The sequence below is a fragment of the Juglans regia genome, chromosome 3, assembly GCF_001411555.2.
Source record: "Juglans regia cultivar Chandler chromosome 3, Walnut 2.0, whole genome shotgun sequence".
Classification (NCBI taxonomy): Eukaryota; Viridiplantae; Streptophyta; class Magnoliopsida; order Fagales; family Juglandaceae; genus Juglans; species Juglans regia.
Genome location: NC_049903.1, coordinates 26,508,436 through 26,529,445, shown reverse-complemented (window position 1 = coordinate 26,529,445; position 21,010 = coordinate 26,508,436). Strand labels below are relative to the sequence as shown.

The window sequence follows — 21,010 nt, the reverse complement described above, 5'->3', positions numbered from 1 at the left end:
CACTCGAAAAGAGGAGCAAACCTCCTTGCACCACCCAAATCCGCCTTAGTCCACCATAAGCTGCAGACAACCCCATACGGCAAGCCCCTGTCTTAAGCAGTAGAAAATAGAGCATGTCCAAGCACGACCAATCAGCAAGCTCACAGCCATCCTTAGTCATCCAACCTCCACAAAAAACTTTGCTCAAACCCAGAGCACATGGGAAGCCGCCATATGAAAGCTGGAACCCCACGGGAGAAAGAGGAGGTTGCCACCAGTGGCTTACGCGTGCACAATCAGTTTTGTTTTCCATGTCCAGTTCCGTGCTCCGCTCTCGACCCAACCATGAGCTCTGTCGCTGCCAACTTCTCTTGCCTAGTCTTGAGCTGCCGTGAAGCACCACCAAGGCTCCGCCACTTTCAGTTGTTGCTCATCCCCACCAAGCCAAGTCATGGCCAAAGCCCACGGTCATTTTCTCTTGTCGTGTAAGCCTATTCCTCTGAATGCATGAACCCTGCACAAGAAATATTAAGTGTACGTGGGGTCAAATTACAAAAATACCCCTGCCATTTTAGGATTTACAGTTGAGAATAATTTAGTGTTAGGAAGATTTTGAGAAATATAGGTTATTTTAGTAACTTATATTTTAAATAAAATTACATGTTTAATTAGAAATTTATGCAAATTACGTGCTTATTTTTATAGGCGACCGATTACGTGCCGAAAATAGTGGATTAGCGTTGTAAGGTAAGTAGTATGATCATACTCTTACACGTATGTACGGTAAACTGCTTGTCTATTATAAAAATATTATGCATGTACACCCTTCATTGGAAGCCCTTTTTATGTACCCAAGACATAATAAAATTATGAAAATCCATAATTTTATGTGAAGAATTATACATTAAGTTATTTATGAAAATTCATGATTTTTTGAAAGGAGTTATGCATCAAAAGATTTATGAAAAGTCATAATTTGATGTGAGAGTTATGCATTAAAAGAATTTATGAAAAGCCATGCATGATTTTATGTGAAGATTTATGCATTAGAGTAATTATGAAAAATCATGATTTTATGTGAGGAAACATGTATCACGAAAATTTATGAAAGAATGTGATTTCATTTGAAATTTATGATATGATACGATAAGATATGACAAGTATGTATGCGATTTCTTTTGAAATTTATGATATGACAAGTATGATTATGATAAAGTATGAGTGATAAAATACATAATGGCCTATGTTATGATATGAAGACGATACCTGTGTTATGAGCATATTGCATTGCTAGGTCATACATGTTGGTAGTGCACCCAGTATGTCTTTCTTATGTATGAATTCCACAACCCGCGGCTACGGGTGGAATCAAAATCTATTTAGATTCACTAACCCTAACTTATGGGGGTCAATAGTGGGTATCGGTCTATGATAAATGAAAGATAAGTTCATGTTCATGTTCATGTTCTTGCTATTTACGTATGTGTTTATGATTATGCACGCTTTTCAAGAAACCTTATGTTTATTATGTTTATTGTATGATGTGTTGTTTATTGAGTATTCGACTCATTTTTGTATATTTTTATATTTTTAAACCACCCCAGGCGATGACATTTATGAGGATGAGACTGCAGAACATGACTTGACCCAAGGAGGTGAGGCAGAGGCCTAAATAATTTATGTCATGTTCAGTTTATGATTTAATATTTAAATAAATTATTTTGATAAGTACATGAGAATTTAATATTTTTTTTAAGTAAGTGTTTCTGCAGACTCTATTTTATATTTTAAGTATTTAATAAAGTTTGTTTTATTTATGGAATCTTTCACATCTGGCACGTCATTAAAAAAAAAGTTTTTAGTCAAGTTTAGTAGCACACTATCTACCCAAAAATTCTAAAAATGTCTTTATTGGGGAGCGGGGTGTTACAATTGGTATCAGAGTCGAGGTCAAATGATTTTGTAGACTTTTCAAAATAAAGAGAGGAAAATCTTTTCAAAGAATATATTTTTTTTAAAGCATAGAAATTTTGGAAAATAGAAAAATGAAGGAAATGAATGTCTAGGCCACGGTCTCCCCAAGGCAAATTCTGCTCTACAGTAAGTATTTTTAACTGTTACTATTTTATTGTTTTAATGAAAAATTATGAATGAAATATTTGTTAGGTATATGCATGTTAAAGTGCACCTACTATGTGAAAGGATTTTGGCCCATAAGGTAAGGAAGCTTCTAAATATGAGGTCAGTAACCTTTGGTTTTAAGATTGATGATGCGTCTTATTTACGAGGAAATAGTCTTATATTTTGTAGACTTTTATTTAAGGAAATAAAGAATGAATTTAGAAGATTTTTGAAGTTATGACATAGATTTATATATGGTGTATGGTATTTCATGATGATTGGTAGTACTCTTATGTTCTATAGGTAACGTGGTTCTATCGCCAAGTACGAATTGTAGGATTTAGGATCCAAACTTCAAAGAGTTTTGGGTTACGAATTGTTGAGGTTATTATTCTATGTGGAGAGTTTTAGTTACTTTTTTGTGGATTTCAAATAATCATCTAGTCAAATCATTTTAGAATTGTAATCGAATCCATTATCGAGGTTTACGATTTTAGGAGAATGTGGACAATAAGTACGTTAGTTGTTAAGGTCTAGCAAATTATGAGGATGAAATTTTTATAAGGAGGGGAGTTTGTAACAACATGATCCTATATTATTATTATTGATAAATTATAGATAATTTTATTAGGCTCAATAAATGAGTTAAAGCCCATAAAAGAGTTTATTAAATAAATTATATTTGAAGCTAGAGTTAAAGCTCCATTTTTTTTTTTTACTCCAAGTTAGTGAGTGTTAGATTCCAAACACTATTAGCATTCTAGATTCCTCTTCATAATAAAATCCCTAACCAATTTCATCTATAAACTCCATGACATGCACGTCTCTCCCTTTCCTTTCTATAGGGTTTTACCATCACCTATATATACACACATGTATTTCTCTCTTGCACATAGAAACTTCCCAACCCACGTCAATCTTCCACAAACTGTACCGTGAGCCATCTCACGTCTATCCAACAATACCACGTTTGCTCCCCAATCGCATAAAGACCACGCTGTAGCATTGGTCAGTCCACATCCCATGCAGAAGCCATGAAACCACCAGCTGCAACCATAACTCTTCTCTCCACCATGAAACCACCAACCGTAACAAACCACCGAGAGACCACGTACGCTAGCCAATGCGAAACCCCAACACCACCGTAGCCCAGTTTTCATCCACTCGAAAAGAGGCGCAAACATCCTTGCACCACCCAAATTCGCCCTAGTCCCCTGTAAGCTGCGGACAACCCATACGGTAAGCCCCTCTTTCAAGCAATACAAAACAGAGCATTTCCAAGCATGACCAATCAGCAAGCTCCCAGTCATCCTCAGTCGTCCAACCTCCACATAAAACTTCGCTCAAACCCAAAGCACAACGGAAGCTGCCATATGAAAGCTGGAACCCCATGGGAGCAAGAGGAGGCTGCCACCAGTGGCTTATGCGTGCACAATCAGTTTGTTTTCCACGTCTAGTTCCGTGCTCTGCTCTCTACCCAACCGTGAGCTTCGTCGCTGCCAACTTCTCTTGCCCAGTCTTGAGTTGTCGTGAAGCATCACCACGCCCCACTTTCAGTCGCTGCTCATCTCCACCAAGCTCGAAGGTCACGACCAAAGCCCATGGTCATTTTCTCTTGACGTGTAAGCCTATTCCTCTTAATGCATGAACCCTGCACATGAAATATTAAGTGTACGTGGGGTCAAATTACAAAAATACCCCTACCATTTTAGGATTTATAGAGTAGAATAATTTAGTATTTGGAAGATTTTAGGAAATATAGGTTATTTTAGTAATTTAGATTTTAAATAAAATTACATGTTTAATTAGAAATTTATGCAAATTACGTGTTTATTTTTATAGGCAACCGATTACATGCCGAAAATAGTAGATTAGCACTGTAAGGTAAGTAGCATGATCATACCATTATACGTATGTATGGTAAACTGCTTGTCTTTTATAAAAATATTATGCATGTACACCCTTCATTAGAAGCCCTTTTTATGTACCCAAGACATGATAAAATTATGAAAATCCATAATTTTATGTGAAGAAATATGCATTAAGTTATTTATGAAAATTCATGATTTTATGCATCAAAAGATTTATGAAAAATCATGATTTGATGTGAGAGTTATGCATTAAAATAATTTATAAAAAATCATGCATGATTTTATGTGAAGATTTATGCATTAAAGTAATTATGAAAAATCATGATTTTATGTAAGGAAACATGTATTACGGAAATTTATGAAAAAATGTTATTTCATTTGAAATTTATGATACGATATGACAAGATATAACAAGTATGTTTGCGATTTCTTTTGAAATTTATGATATGACAAATATGATTATGATAAAGTATGAGTGATAAGATATGTAACGGCCTATGTTATGATATGAAGACGGTATAAATTTATGATATGATATGACAAAATATAACAAGTATGTATGTGATTTCTTTTGAAATATATGATATGAGAAGTATGTAAGTATGATTATGATGAAATATGAGTGATAAGATATGTAACGACCTATGTTATGATATGAAGACGGTACCTGTGTTATGAGCATCTTGCATTGCCAGGTCGTGCATGCTGATAGTGCATCCAGTATGTCTTCCTTATGTATAGATTCCACAACCCGCGACCACAGGCGGAATCAGAATCTAGTTAGATTCACTAACCCTAACTCACAGAGGTCAATATTGGGTATCAGCCTATGATAATTGAAAGATAAGTTTACGTTCATATTCATATTATTTACGTATATATTTATGAGTATGCATGTTTTTCAAGAAACCTTATGTTTATTGTATGATGTGCTGCTTATTGACTATTCGACTTATTTTTGTATATTTTTATATTTTTAAACCACCCCAAGTGATGATATTTATGAGGATGAGACTACAGAACAAGACTTGACCCAGGGAGGCAAGGTAGAGGCTTAAATAATTTATGTTATGTTCAGTTTATGATTTACGATTTAAATAAAGTATTTTGATAAGCACATGAGAATTTATCATTTTTTTTTTAAATAAGTTCTTCTGTAGACACTATTTTGGATTTTAAATATTTAATAAAATTTGTTTTATTTATGGAATCTTTTGCATCTGGCACGTTATTAAAAGAAAATTTTTTAGTTAAGTTTAGTAGCACACTGGCTCCCTAGAAATTTTAAAAATGTCTTTATTGGAGAGCGGAGCGCTACAACAACATTTACCATTCTCATAAATAACCATATACATTTAACGGACGGAGGATTGAAAGTTTACTCCAGGGACCCATGATATTAAATGGGCAATAGAAAGATGTGTGGGAAACTTCTGATTTCCCTCCAATCTCCTACTAATGGAGTTTTACCAACAATGAGAGATTGTACTAAATTATTTTGAACATAACAGCAGTTCCTAACCATTTAGGGCTGATGACCTACAAACCTCCCAAAATTCTTGGACACCATGTTCTCACTAATCCTAGAAGAAAAGACTCTCTTTAAGGAATTTCTGCAAGTGCATCACCACTAGACTATCCATTGAAGATGAAAGGCATGCAAGTTATAATTACGGGTTTTCCTCTTTACCCACCTGTGGGTAGCTCAAGTGGTAAGGGCGAATGTGTGTACATGCACCCCATGTCACATGTTCGATTCTCCCTAGGATCAAATTGCCATTTAAATGGGAGGCCATGGCGGTGGGTTGTTGTGCTAGTCTCTCCGGGAGTTTAGGTTCCATGGGTGAGTCATAAGGGCTCTGTTGTGGGGTGGTTCTCCTGTCATAAAAAAAAAAAAAAAAAAAAATTCTGGTTTTCCACTTTAATGGTAACAATGTAGAGATCTTAGACCATCCAAGACAAATACAAAAATGACAATACTAGGGTGCACACCAAATGTGCATTTCCAAATATGCAAACTAAAATAAATGGCATTCTTTTTTTTTTTAAGCATTTTTTAAACATTGTTAATCATTAAGAAAAAAAAAATTCACTAATAATCACACTTCTTAATCATTGAAAAAATAAAAATAAAAATTCACTAATAATCATTTTCTTAATCATTAAGAAAAATAAAAAAATAAAAAAAATAAAATAAAAGAATGTTTACATTTGATGAGCATATTTGAGAGTCATATTATCATTTTCAATTAAAAATAAATAAATACACATTCTATGTTTCTTGAGTAACATTTGATAGTGAGTTAAGATAAAAGTTGAAAATTGAATAAAATATTATTAAAATATTATTTTTTAATATTATTATTATTTTAAAAATTTAGAAAGTTGAATTATTTATTATATTTTATTTAAAAATTTAAAAAAATTATAGTTATTAAATGGAATAAGATGAAATATTTGAAATATTTCGTTATCCAAATGGTAATAGTTACACGTTGATTAAATTTATTTATTAAGTCTTTATTGACACATAATTTTGACACATCATCCTATATAAATAAGTCGAAGCACGACTTAAAACATAAAAAAAAAAAAAAAAAAAAAAAAGTCGAAGCACGTGGGTACCAAAATTTCCTTTGTAACAAGAGTCATCTGTCTACGGGTTTATAGGACAAGAACACCCAACAGTCAACACTTTTGCAGGTGTAAAAGGCCTCTCTTTCTCTGTAACTATAGGGCTGCTAGCTAGTCTGCCCCACGAGAACGGGGTCCGGAATCACCCCCCTCTCATTGGGATCACTGCGAAGGTACGGTCTCGAACACTACTTGAGTAATAACATCGGATTAAAATTTTGATTTCTCCGTCTCTCTTTTTCTACGAAGGAAAAGCTTTAAATCCGTGAATTTCTCTTTTAGATTCGGTCATTTTTCGGTGAGAAATTGTTGCGTGACTGTTGACTCCAAGAATCCGCTTCACATATTGACTCCAAAAACCTAGAAGATGAGCGTCGAACCTTTCAACAGGTATCTTTCTTGAATTCAACGGCCCCATTCTTCAAAATTTGCAAGGAAATTATTGCCTTTATTTTTTTTTCAAAGTTTAGTTTATGTTGATTTCTTGGACGGGTCAATTGGAAAAGGTTAGTGAAACTGGCGGCGAGGGCGTTCTACGATGACATAACGACGAAAGGGGATAATCAACCCAAAACAGGTCGGAGTGACAACAGAGGCATTGCTGTCGTGGTTCTCGATGCCCTCACTAGGTTTGGTCCCATTTACGTTCGTTTCATAATTTTTAGAAAATAGTTTCGGTTTTGGTGAATGCAATATTATCAAATTATAAGTGAAATTGAGGGAATATAAACATAAAAAGTATGCGGAAAAATGAAACGGAAAGTAGAGCACACCAAGTGTTTCCTAACAAGTATTTAAAAAAATTTGAGGCTTTTTTTAGTCATTATGCTTTCTTGCTCTTTTATTTGATGCATAGACGACAATGGGTAAGGGAAGAAGATTTGGCCAAGGACTTGAAATTGCATTCAAAGCAGCTTCGTCGAACCCTGCGATTCTTCGAGGAAGAAAAGCTAGTTACTCGAGATCATAGGAGAGAGGTTTGTGTTGGTTTTAGTTCATTTGTTTTACTTTTGCGTTGATAAAAATACATTCAGCTACTAGAAGTTGTATTGAGAAGTATAGCATCATACTCAAAGAGTTAAAAGATTTTATATATTTATGTCTATGCATATTTTCATGTTTATTAGTCTTATTTGAAGTTTTACTCAAGTTGAAATTTGGTTGATTAAGAAAGTTCTTACAAAGTAATTTATAAGGTTTAAGACCTCATGGTACACTGGCTTTTAAGTATAGTTTCTTAATTCTATTTTTGCAAACAAGGAAAAAATTGACCAGAGGCTCGAGGCACAGAATCACACTCTTCTTCTCTCTAGTTCTTTTGTACTTTGTACACCCTTTTGATCCTGCAACCAGGCCTTGTTAACAAGCACTTTTCTATTGTTCTTGTTAATCTTTAAAATCCTGGTTCAATAAGCTCAGTCCTTGCCTCTGTCAAATCTCAACCCTGGCACCAGAAACTCTTTGAAAAAGCCTCTTATAATGTTCAAATTTGTGTCTGTGGATAAGTATTAAAACCAAAGTGTGCCTCTTTATTGACACTTGTTACAAATCATAAGCAAGCACCCATAGACTTTCCAAATCATTTGCCTCAGCCAATCACATTAAATGGCCTTGAGGGACTACTTCAGAACTCTTGTTACATCAAATTGGAGAAAACAAAATGCAAAGTTTGGTGTGATGCCTAAGATTCTTCTTTTTGTTTCTTTTGACTCAATTTCTTGAGTATGTCATCCTTAAACCGTAACCTTAGCACATCTAAAGTGGAAGTTCAAAAACACTTTTTTTTGCCCAAAACAAACCAGGCCAGCCAAATCGCACTTTAACACCTGTCCCATTATTTACGAACCTGTCCCCCAGATAAAAAAAAGGGAGAAAAAACACTCGGTTACCTGCACCCTATAACCCTCCATATATATTGTTTACAATTCTAATAATTTCCTTTTTTAGTGTTCTGGTGTTTTTACTGTAATTCTTTACTTATCTTACTTGAAATCAACTTTGTTTGTGGGTTTTTCAATACTTTCAGCCATGCTTTGTTGTAGCTTCTCCATTTTTATTATGAAGTTCATGGATACTAGTTGTCCTAGTGGTTCTGATTTTTAAGCTTCAAGTGACTTACCGTGGTTGCATGGAAACCTATGATTCTTCTGGTTAATCTCAGATATGCATCAGCAAGTTTGCTCAATTGTATAGATTCCTTAATTAGAAATAGTTGTCATAAACATGTCCGCATTTACCACAGACAGCTAAAGGTGCGAAGATATTTAGTGCTGCTGTAGCTGCCACAGTTGATGGTCAACAGACAGCAAAAGAGGGTGAGGAAAAGATTAAGCTGCACACTCACTCGTACTGCTGTCTAGATTATGCTCAGGTCTCTATCTCTCTCTCATGCAATTTTGACGTCCATATTTGCATGATTAATTGTTTGATTTGACACAAAAAGCAAGAATGAACCTTTTCTCTTTCTTTTTTAGTTTTTTTTTGTTGTTCAACCTTCATTATCCAGTTAATCAGATGTTGACCAAGTTCTGGCTTTTGCTAGAAGGCCTAAAGGAAATATATATTGCAGATTTATGATGTAGTTAGGTACCGATTGCAGCGAATGAAGAAAAAACTGAAAGATGAATTGGAGAACAAGAACACAGTTCAGGAGTACATATGCCCTACCTGTGCGAAAAGGTCTCAGTAACTGCTGATTTTTAATACTAAGTCACAAAGAGACACATGCACATGTCTGTGTGAATTTATTTTCCTGAAACATTGAGGTTCAAATGTTCAGGTATACTGCATTGGATGCATTGCGGTTGATCTCTTTGGATGATGAATATTTTCATTGTGAAAGTTGTAATGGGGAACTTGTGGCTGAGAGTGACAAGATAGCTGCGCAAGAGGGGGGAGAGGGAGATGACAATGCGAGGAGGCGAAGGCGTGAAAAATTAAAAGACATGCTTCAAAAGATGGAGGTTTACTTTTATCACGACTAACATATATCACTGATGTTGGTGTTTTCTCTTGTCTTGAACACAATGCGCGAATTTCTCATGGTATATATGTTCTAATCTTTTTGTTAAAATTGGTTACACTTTGCAATGGTTAGTGTTGCTATACTTGGTAGTTAGTTATATTGTTTCATTAATTACAGTTCTTACTGGACAATGTGCCCAAGTTATTGCGTGTATGCTCGTGTGGATTTGGAACTAGCCTTTAACTTCAACTTTAGCGATGGAGTAGGGGGTATCTGGGGTAGATTTTAGGTTCAGCTGTTACTAATGGAAAAAAAGGAGTAAAAAATAATAAAAGGAGAGGAGGGGTATGGGTGTTCTTGCTTTCTGGTTGTCTGTAGAGGTTGTGTAAAGATCCAGCACATTCTACAAAATGGAATTGTTGAAGTAGGAAATGGTATCTATGAGGACTCGTTTTTCTGTATTAGTCATTTCAAAGCACTCCCAGAACCTAATTCACTTTTCTTGCTCACATGGTTACTGTTGATGCATTTTCCGATCTGGTTGCCAACAGTTGGTTGGATGACCCATGCATGGTTGTGCTGATGGTGGTGCAAATGGATCCATGTCTAGATAAATTAAATAGACTGCAGAAAGTAAAGGAGACAGATATTTTACGAGGTTTGGCACTGTGGCCTACATTCACAGGTCATGGGGAGGGTAAAATCCACCCTGAATGACGTTTAATAAAAGCTCTCAAGCTCTCTTTTCACTTTGTTATGTGGGTGAAGAGAGAAGGAGAGGAAAAAGAAGCAGCAGTTGATGGCTAGCTCCCCCAATTGTTGTAGCCCTCACCTTTGTCTTGCTGTCTCATCCAGCCTCTCGTCTTCTCTTGCATTTATTGTCTTTCTTGAGCCTTGTTTAGCCCCCCATCCATACTTCTTGCAAATTTTTAATTACCATGGGGCCCACAGTCAGGTTCTGCCTAGCAAAGGTGTTTCTCATTTTGTTGGGGAGAAAAACCTGGCTGTGGGCCTCCCAACTATTAAAACAAGGAAAAGGAATTGTGCATGGGCATAATTACATAGAATGTACATGGGTGCATCCAAAATTTTTTACCATACAAAAAGTAAAAAAAGAAAACCTAGTTGTGCCTGTGCACTGCCACTTAAATCTCCCCATACAGGTATCAGTGCTCTTAAAACAAGCCAAAAAGATTGATGTGACAAGAAGGCACTGGGCTCGAGAAAGGCAACGATGAAGAGGGGACTCATCTTTTGGGGGCACTCTCTTTCTCCTGGGGGAACTTTTTCTTCTTCCTCTATCTCCTTGTAACAGAGAATAAGAGAGTGAGCTGGGAGTTTGTATCTAACAATTCTCCCCCAGTTTTGTGGATGCAGGCCTGTGCCGAACCATGTAAAATCTGTCTCATCTATTTTTTGCATGTATTTGCTTTGCAAGCCATGGATGGCATCACCACCACAAGCACCGCTATTGGTGGGTCATATGACCAACTGTTGGTCACCGTGTCGGAAAGAGACATCAACAATTACCTACTTCAAAAATCTTATTCTAGGTTTTCAAAATTTATACCCCACTATGTTTGAACCCCACCTTCAACAGAATTCTTGGTCCTTATGTACAGTTTCTGTTTCTATTAAGTTTGAGGAATTTCATCGCGACTCTTGTGCCACTTCAAGTTCTTTAAATGTGTTGCCTATTACCATACTATGCTGGTGTTCATCTCTCTATCCTTCTTGTGTGTGCATGTCTGCTTGCATTGCCCTTCAACATGATGTTATGTGCCACTTTTTGCTGTCTATTGTACTAATTTTATTGCATCTGCCAGTGCTGTATGGGTTAGCCATCTTTCAAGCTGTTTATTATTGTGTTTATTCTATTTTGGCTCTCATATTGGTGGGAAATAAAGCTGGTCTTCAAATTGATGTTACATACAAGTTTTTTTGGTTATGGTAGTTATGTATAATATGTTCTCATTCTTTACTGAATTGACAACATGGAATGAGTGCAGGTACAGCTTAAGCCATTAATAGAACAACTCAGTAGAGTAAAAGACTTGCCTGTTCCTGAATTTGGCACTCTTCAAGCATGGGAAGTTCGAGCAAGGGCTGCTGGGCGTGCAGCAAATGGTGATTCCAGTGGCATTGATCCTTCTAGATCTTCTCTGGGGCTGGGTTATGGTGGATCATCATTGCCTTTTGTTGGTGACACCAAGGTAAACTTTAAGAGATGATGAAATCATTTCTAATGACTGATTTGTAAGACATATAATTTTGTTTTGTGATCAACAAAATCTCTGGGTTTTTAAGATCCTTACTATGAAGATTTACTAATGTTACCAGAATGGGTGAGTTATTATTTTAGTTTTGTAACAAAATTGGGGGGCATTCTCAAGAAGTGATTTTAATAACATCAATATATGCATGCCCCAGAGGTTCGTTATCATTAATTGTTGGGTGTGCAATCCCTTAGTTTCATGCATTGAATCTCTCTATCATCAAGTGGATGGCTATGATCTGTTTATGGTTGGGTCTTGGCAGGTTGAGGTTGATTTATCTGGGGCTGAAGGCAAGGGAGAAGTTATTAAATCTGAAAATGAGAGTAGTCTGAAAGTCTTGCCACCATGGATGATCAAGGAAGGAATGAACCTTACAAAGGAGCAGCGAGGAGAGGCCAAACAGGAGTCAAAGATGGATGGCAGTTCAGCTTCACTAGAATTCACAGATGACAAGAAGTCACTTATTGAGAATGATGATAAGAAAAATATACAGGTTCATGCAATTAGAGATAACATAGTGAAACTAATTATTTAGTTCTCTTGATCTGTGTCATATAGTTTTTCTTTTCCTTTTATCCCTCTTTTTGTTTCATTTTTATCAATGTTAAAAAAGTTGACCTCAGCTCACTCTTTTGTATTGTTTCATTTTAATTTTCTACGTTCATGTTTTTGTTCCCCTGATATCACATTATTTATGCTTCATGATTATCTGGTAGGATGAGTATGTCAAGGCTTACTATGCTGCTTTACTCAAGAAACAGCAAGAGATAGAAGAAGCTGCTAAGAAACATGATTTGTCAAATGCTCACTCCTTAAATGGTCTCTCTAGCATGTCTTCTAGTCGCCAAGTTGGAATGAAGTCGAAACGTGATGAGGATGAGGGAGATGATGATGTGGAATGGGAAGAGGCTCCAGTTGCTAGTAAGGATCAATCTTTTCATGTGTTTAAGCTTCAATTTTTTTCCTGTTTTTGATGATCTCATAAATAGTCATATAACATCTAAGTTAACAAATTATGAAGGCAATATGATGGTTTTCTGTTACTAATTTGTAATTAGAAAGTTGCTATGTGATGTGTGCTCAGTAGTGTCCGATGCAAATTATGACATAGTTTGTTTTAAAAATACCCATGCCGTGAAACTTTGTACAATATGGTGTCACTTTTAAATCTTTTCTGTATTCCACTTGAACCCTTAACTGCTGCCATAGAATGTCAATCTGGGCTATTCTACATTATTTGCTACTTAAAATCTTGAAAGTTTTCCAAACCTTGTGCTTTGCCTTCCTCTAGAAGTGATGTTTTGTACTGGCAATGAAAAAGAGGGAAAGAAGAAAGACATTTTGCCTTGGGCCTTGTCCCCGTTCAAATCTTTAACAACTCCTTGAACCTCATTTTCCTCAAATAGCCTTTTCAACCAATGTGCCTCCACTCCCTAATAGTCAAAAATAAGCCATCCAACTTAGGTCTCTAGCTATACTGTTCGATGTACAATCTTTTATAAATTGTACCACATGGTCACCAATCTATTGATGGTTTGGATACCTCAATTCCATTTACATACAAGGAGTCTATAGTGTATCTTTTCCTATTTGAATTGGCCACCTGGTGAAAGAACTTTGGTGTACTTGTCACCCTTCCTCAACCACAACACCCTTTTTGGTCGGATGGATTGATGTCAACTTTCAAAGCATTGAGCTTGCATTCCAAGACATATCTATGAGGTCCGCCGCTCTTTCAACTTGTCTATAAAGACCTTTGATTTCAGCAACATTTTTCCAAATCGGGATGAAGGAGAAGTTTTGTGGGCTATCAAGGTTATGCCAACCAGATATCATGGGTTAAAAATGCTTAGCAATCGATAACAATTTCCCAGCTGAAGCTTAATTGTATGGAAAGAAATATGATCTTGAGTAGTTTACTTAGACGGCATATGTAACAAAAATTTAGTAGTTTATACGAGGTGAATTGCGAAGATTCACAAAGTTTTCTCTCTCCTAGACACTTTTCTCTCTGTACACGTGTAAAAAAAATGTAGTTTTCGTTGCTTGGGTGGTTGGTGAAGGAGGAAGGATGAGTTTCTACAAGGATATTGTAATTGAATCCAAGCTTTTCTCACTTGCTAAGGATGGGGGCTGGTTAGTCATCATTGAGGAAAGCTGGAGGGTGAGGTCAAGGTTATTTTTGGGTCCTTCAACAGTGCATTGGTTGGCCAAGGCATTGATAGATTGTTCGAAGGAATCGAAATGTGATTTTTCACCACCGTAAGGGAGGGTAGTCGAAGCGGTGTTCGAATGTTAGAGGAAGATATATTGTTGTGGTGGAGTATGGGGGTGGTGGTAGAAGAAATTGTCTTTGTGGCTGAAGAGAAGGACAACAGTGGGTGGAGAAAGATGGGGGAGGCGTTGTGGGAGTCTCTCCAGGAAAGGAAGTACACTGCCAGTCATGATGCATTACCACCACTGGTGCGAAATTCTCCTACAAGGAGACACTGTTGGTGGAGCCTCCTCGACAGTCCCTATGGTCAAGGCAAATAAGTGGAGGCAATGTACAACAGAGAGGAGACTTCAGTTCTGATTTTGACACATTACGACATAATGGGAGCAGACAGGCAGGTGGCTTGGCTGAGGGGGAAGTGTTATATGCACTGCGGGACATGAAGGTGCAACTGGGAAAGTTGCAGAATCAAGTTGATGTTCTGATTTCTGTTGTCGAGCTTAAAGAGGAAAGAGGTGGGGAGGAAAGGGCTGGGCCTTGGTTGGGTAAAGAGTTTCGGGCTGGGCAGCAGGAGGGCCTAGGCCCATCAAAGGAGGGCTATAGCCTTCCAAAGGCCTTGAATCAAATCAGGCCTGCTAGTGGGCCTCTCGCACCTGGGCCCAAGCCCATTGGGAAGAAGGGGCCTTCTGTGTGGAGGATCTGGCAGGACGCTTACAGACGGGCCTTAGATAACGGCGGCCCAGCCATCGTGCCGGAGTCCTCATTTGGCGGCACCACGACCTGTCGTGGGTCCTTCGATGACCCAGATGGCGTCGGCGATGGAGGCAGAAGGAGCGCTTGGGTCACGATCTAGGCTTCTCGAAGAGCTCTCGCCATCGTGTGTCACCACCTCCACCCAATGTGGACACAAACTGCCGATGACCACCATAGAGGTGTCGCCTGCTAAGATGGAGGCCCCTGTGCAATCCCTGGACCACTTCGAGCTTATGTTGACGGGAGGGGCAGAGATTTTGTCGACGGGAAGGGCAGAGCTTATGTCACAGCTGTGTGTCGTCATGTGTGGATAGAAACTGCCATTGACCACTATGGAGGCGGCGGCGCCGCCTTACTTGGAGTCCCTTGTGCACTTCCTGGATCATTTGGATCATTTGGAGTCTATGTCGACGAGAAGGGCACTTTCAGAAACTTGTGAAGGGGTGGAAGGTGAGGTGGAGATGGTTGGGGAGGTGGAGGACAAAGGTTTACTTTAGAAATTGGCAAGTGTGGATTCGAGGGTCCCTGAAACTTAGTGGGCCACTAGCAATGTTTTGGTTGAATAGGAGGACAGGAGTATTTTTGGGAAAGAGGAGAGGAGTCCAGTTTCTAACCTGCAGTGGGTTCCCAATGAAGGGGAGCCTATCCCGTTGAATCGTATGTTACCTAATGAATCAAATGTGTCGGATTGGGTGCTCTGAAAGGTGAAGGAGATCCAATATAATGTTTGAATGGAATGTGTAGGTTATGAAGAACAGTTCATGGCCCTATTTACTGCCATTGAGGCAGGACATTTGCAGTCTAAGAAGTTGGGGTCGAAAAAACAGCGGGAGCTCAAGCGCCTTACTTGGTCGATGAATGATGAGGGAAGCTCAAGTCGAGCTAGAGCCAAAGGGAAGGGGCTTGGCTTTCCTTTATGAAGCCGAAAATTGTATCTTGAAATGTCTGCGGGTTGAATGAAGCAAATAAACGACTTCGTATAAAAAATTTGCTTCGGGAGTAGAGGGCGGACATAGTATGTTTACAACAAATTAAGCTAAATTTTGTTTCTAGGAGGATTGTGCGAAGTGCATGGAGTTGTACTTACCCGGATTGGACTTATCTTGCTTCTAAGGGGGCTTCAGGTGGAATCTTATTGATGTGGGATAAAAGAGTTGTGTAGAAAATGAAGGAGTTTGTGGGGGATTATACTGTGGCTTGCTCTTTCAAGAGTGTGGTAGACAATTTTATGTGGGCTTTTGTAAGTTTATACGGACCAAATTAGACAATGATCGAAGACTTTTATGAGAGGAACTTGCGGGGTTTCATAGCTAGTGCGAGCTCCCTTAGTGCATAGGTGGGGATTTCAATATCATCAGATTCCCTAGTGAACGATCGGGAGACAGTAGGATGCGCCCAGCAATGTTAGACTTCTCAGAATGTATATTCGACTTAAATCTGTTGGATATTCCTCTCATGGGGGACTCTTTTACTTGGTCGAATAATCAGACATGGTCTCGGCTGGACAGATTTCTAATCTCACCGGAGTGGGAAGTGCAGTATCCGGAGGTGTGCCAAAAGAGGCTACCACTCCTTTGCTCGGACCATTTTCCCATAATGTTGGATTGTGGTGGAATACAAGGCTGGCGCCGATCCTTCAAGTTTGAAAACATGTGGCTGAAAAATGAAGGCTTTGTGGATAAGGTTAGGCAATGGTAGTCTTCATATCAGTTTCTTGGCAACCCCTCCTTTATTTTAGTTGGTAAACTCAAAGCCTTGAAGTATGATCTTAAGATCTGGAATGCTTAGTCTTTTGGTGATTTAGGGGAGCGAAAGAAATCCATGATGGTTGCAACAGTTTGAGAGGTTACTTGAGGATAGAGTCGTCTCAGTTGAGGAGGTACAGCCGAAGGTAGAGTTGAATTCCGAATTGGAGAGAATTTTATCTTTGGAGGAGATCTCTTGGCGACAGAATTCGATAGCATTGTGGTTGAAAGAAGGGAATCGGAGCACAAAGTTCTTCCATAGAGTTGCTAACTCCCACAGAAGAACTAATACCATTGAAATGCTAAATATTAATGGTATGGAATGCAAAGAGGCCCCTAGGATTTGGGAGCATGTGGTGGATTTCTATGAACAATTGCTTTCAGAACGAGAGGGTTGGAGGCCTAAGCTTGATGGCCTCGGCTTTGACACTATTGAGCCTCAGGCAGTGTCTTTGTTGGAGAGGCCTTTTGAAGAGGTGGAAGTTTTTGATGTAGTGAGACACATGGTTAAAGATAAAGCTCTCGGTCTAGATGGTTTGTCGATGGGCTTCTTCCAAGCTTGTTGGGAGGTAGTGAAAAAGGACATCATGAATGTGTTTCAGGAATTATTCTCGGCTGGAAAGTTTGAGAAAAGCCTTAATGCCACTTTCATTGGGCTGATCCCAAAGAAGATTGGAGCCTTGGAGATTAAGGACTTTCGACCCATTAGTCTTGTGAGTGGGGTGTATAAAATCATCTCTAAGGTGCTTGCAAATAGGTTAGGGGAGGTCTTGGGTCAGATCATCTCAAAGCCACAAAATGCTTTTGTTCGAGGTCGTCAAATTCTGGATTCAGTCCTTATAGCAAATGGAGGCCTGGATAGTAGACTAAAGTCAGATTCCAGAGGGGTTATTTGTAAATTAGATATGGAGAAGGCCTACGACCATATAAACTGGGATTTCCTCTTATAATTGCAGGGGAGATGCGGGTTTGGGGTTAGATGGAGGTCATGGATTAGTTGGTGCATCTCAACGTCAAGGTTCTCAGTTTTGATCGATGGCTGCCCCACATGATTCTTTAGTAGTTCTCGCGGTTTGAGGCAAGGTGACCCAGTATCCCCATTTCTCTATCATCATTATGGAGGCCATTAGTAGGATGATATTGGCAGTGATTGCTCACGGTTTTGTGGGTGGATTCCCGATTGGTGACTCCAATAGGGGCATGATTACTTTGTCTCATTTACTTTTTGCAGACGACACGCTATTATTGTGTGAGGTAGATTGTAATCAGTTGAAGGCATTGAAGGCTCTCCTCCTGTGCTTCGAAGCAATGTCAAGTTTGAAAGTGAATTTTGACTAGTCAGAGTTAGTGCTAGTGGAGAACGGCAACAATACTTGGCAACTAGCTAGTAGACTTGGGTGCAAGGTAGCCTCTTTTCCCATGTCTTATTTGGGATTGCCTCTGGGGTAGCCTCAAGAGCGTCATCTATTTGGGATCTTGTTATTGAGAAGATAGGAAGGAAATTGGCTGGGTGGAAGAGATTGTATTTGTAGAAGGGTGGACGTTTGACTTTCATTAAGAGTACTTTTTCTAACTTACCTACATATTTTTTGTCTTTGTTTTGTATACCTGGTAGTGTGGCGGTTCGGATTGAAAAATTGTATCTGGATTTCTTATGGAGTGGGATGGAGGACGAATCCAAATTTCACCTGGTGAGATGAGACAAGGTGTGTAGACCAATCTTGTCAGGAGGTTTGGGTGTAAAGAATTTGAGAATTTTTAATCGGGCTTTACTTGAAAAATGGTTATGGAGGTATACTATGGAATTAGACGCCTTACGGAAGCAGGTGGTTGATCGCAAATATGGGGAGTTTGTGGGGTGGATGATGTACTGAAGAGCCACATGGGGCTAATGGTGTGGGGGTTTGGAAGTTTATTCGCGTGGATGTGGGAATTTTATAGCCGTGCTAGAGTAGTGTTTTGGGGTCCTGAATCAAGTTTTGAAGTGGCATATGGTGTGGGAATGCGGCCCTAAAGGATTTTTTTCCAGCTATTTTTCGTGTGGCTAGTAATCAAGATGCTTCAGTAGCGAACCTCATGCTTCGTTCGGGGGACCAAGTGCAGTGGCATGTAACTTTCAGTAGAGCGGCACAGGATTCAGAAGTAGACAATTTTGAGGTTTTTTTCAGCCTATTATATTCGGTGAAGCAGAAAAATCAGCAAGCTGATAGGTTGTGGTGGACTTCTGCGGGTAAGTGCACTTTTTCGGTCCGATCTTTCTACAAGTCCCTTTCACATATAGCACATACTCAATTTCCAAGGAGGAAAATTTGGAGGAATAAGGCACCTCCTAAAGTAGTTTTCTTTACTTGGACAACAACGTTGGGAAATATTCTAACTATTGATAATCTACGGAAGTGACAGGTAGTTATCCTCGATTTGTGTTGTATGTGTAAGAGATCCAGTGAGACAGTAGAACACCTCTTGTTACATTGTGAGATAGCTAGAGCCTTGTGACTGGAAGTGTTTAGCCGAGTTGACTTATATTTTGTAATGCCTGCAACGGTGACTGATCTATTGGCTAGCTGGACGCTTCCGAGAGGAGTCTCGCAAATCAAAGCCATATAGAAGATGATTCCGTCCTGCATTATGTGGTGCTTATGGTAAGAGCGGAATGAGCGGACTTTCGAAAACAAGGAGTGGTCACTAGAGGAACTTCGCACTCATTTTTTTCGTACTTAATTTCTATGGCTAGCTTTAGATTTTAATAGCCTGACTTTTCATGACTTTCTAGTTTCTAATAACTGTGACCTAGATAGGCCTTATCTCTTGTATATCACCTTGTGTACTTGGGTTTTGCCTATTTTTTATTAATAACATTATCGTTTACTAGTAAAAAAAAAAAAAAGAAAAAAGAAAAAGAAGGAAAGTGCCTCAACAATTTTATGATATTGTGGTCATTTTGCAACAAAGGCCAACCCATATCCGTCCCCTCCCCCTCAGCCTCTTGTTCATGTTTTGGGGCGGGGGTGGAATGTCATCTAGTCTCAAAGCTGAGAGAAAAAATGACTAGTTTAAAGAAGAGCTTTTCCAGGAAACATTTTAATACACAAAACCTTCTTGTTGCGTTTTAAGCACATAATTTGAGATAAGAGAAATTCTACATGGAAGCCTTACACCACACACCTCCACCTAATCAACATGCTTAAATATTTGTGTTTAAATAGAATGGCAAAAATGACAAATCGCATGTTGGTTAGGTGGAGGTGTGTGGTGTAATGCTTCCTTATAGCATTTATCTTTGAGATAAATATTTCAATCTGACATTAACGATTCATTCATCTGCACAATTGCCAGCAAAAGTCTTTTCCTTTATTTAACAATCCCAGTGAAATAAGAAAAACTGAAATAAAATTTGGGGGCATGACATGGCAAGCAGGTTTTGTTCTCTTTGGGCTAGACTGGGTGGTGCCTAAGTGGGTGACATTTATTAGCATGTTGGAAAGGAAGACGTAAAGAGCGACTGTAGGCTCTTGTGGAGAATGATGTCCACTCATGTAATGTGGTGGTGCACATGACGAGAAAGAGAAGAATTTTCTTGGCCCTCTTTACCTGCTATATTTAGGTGTATCTGATGCGTACTTCTTGTCTACTTAGCTAGTGCCTTTTTTACCATTAATAAAATCTATCTTACTCATTAAACAAACGAGTATAAACTGAAGTGCGAGTTCCCAGTGGTTACACTGACGTAAAGCTCCTTGGATAAAGTATTTTGCCTAAAATTAAACCATTAGCGAGGAAAACCAATGATGGGTTTTTAACTTTTTATTGGTGTGATGGATGTTGAAGAAAATTTATGTTTCCCAGTAGTTCTGTTCTAATGATTGTCTAGTTTAAACTTTAAACAGTAATGGATGACATAGTTTGGTGGCCATTAACTGTATTTTTCCATGCTTAATTACAGGCAACGCAAATGAAAATTACAAAGTTGACTTGAATATTCAAGCTGATGCTTCAGGAGACGACGAGGATGATGATATTGACTGGGAGGAAGGTTGAAGAGAATATAGTTTTGTTGCCAAATAGATGGATTGGTACGACTTCCTCTTCATCTTTAACTTGCGTTCTCTCGGCGTTTTTAGCTTCTAGCTGTGTAATGTTTTTCGCAGATTCATGACAGACCGTGTTTTCTTGGTCTTGATTTTGTTTGCTATTTTTCCTTGTAGTCGTTCTAATAGGTTGCGCCAGTGTACGGCAATGTTGTCACTTGTATAAAAAACTAACACAATGACATATTTAATGATCAAATATTTTTCGAGATTATCACCCTCCTCTTTGTACTGTTCATGTTCTTTACTTTAGGGGTTCATTCTTGAGACCTTGCTTCCAATGTCTAAGAAAAGGATTACTGAAACTCAAAATCCAGTTGTTTTCTCTGACAAAACAAAGGAAATTTGAGAATACTGTCAACA

General features: G+C 38.4%; 1 protein-coding gene across 2 annotated transcripts; it reads left to right on the top strand.

The window, feature by feature from the left end:
* The first annotated feature begins 6,651 nt into the window (after positions 1-6,651).
* Positions 6,652-20,866, top strand: LOC108990915 (general transcription factor IIE subunit 1). 2 transcript variants are annotated; one of them, XM_018965037.2, is made up of 11 exons: positions 6,652-6,778; positions 6,888-6,995; positions 7,112-7,234; positions 7,462-7,582; positions 8,848-8,976; positions 9,175-9,284; positions 9,385-9,568; positions 11,580-11,783; positions 12,109-12,339; positions 12,563-12,767; positions 20,503-20,866. In XM_018965037.2, exons 2-11 carry the CDS (start codon positions 6,973-6,975, stop codon positions 20,595-20,597), a joined length of 1,425 nt encoding a protein of 474 aa, XP_018820582.1. In that variant the 5' UTR covers positions 6,652-6,778; positions 6,888-6,972; the 3' UTR covers positions 20,598-20,866. The 2 variants fall into 2 exon arrangements, with proteins under 2 accessions (XP_018820582.1, XP_018820583.1); XM_018965038.2 differs by having other exon boundaries at positions 6,665-6,778; positions 9,205-9,284; positions 20,503-20,861.
* Positions 20,867-21,010: the final 144 nt, after the last annotated feature.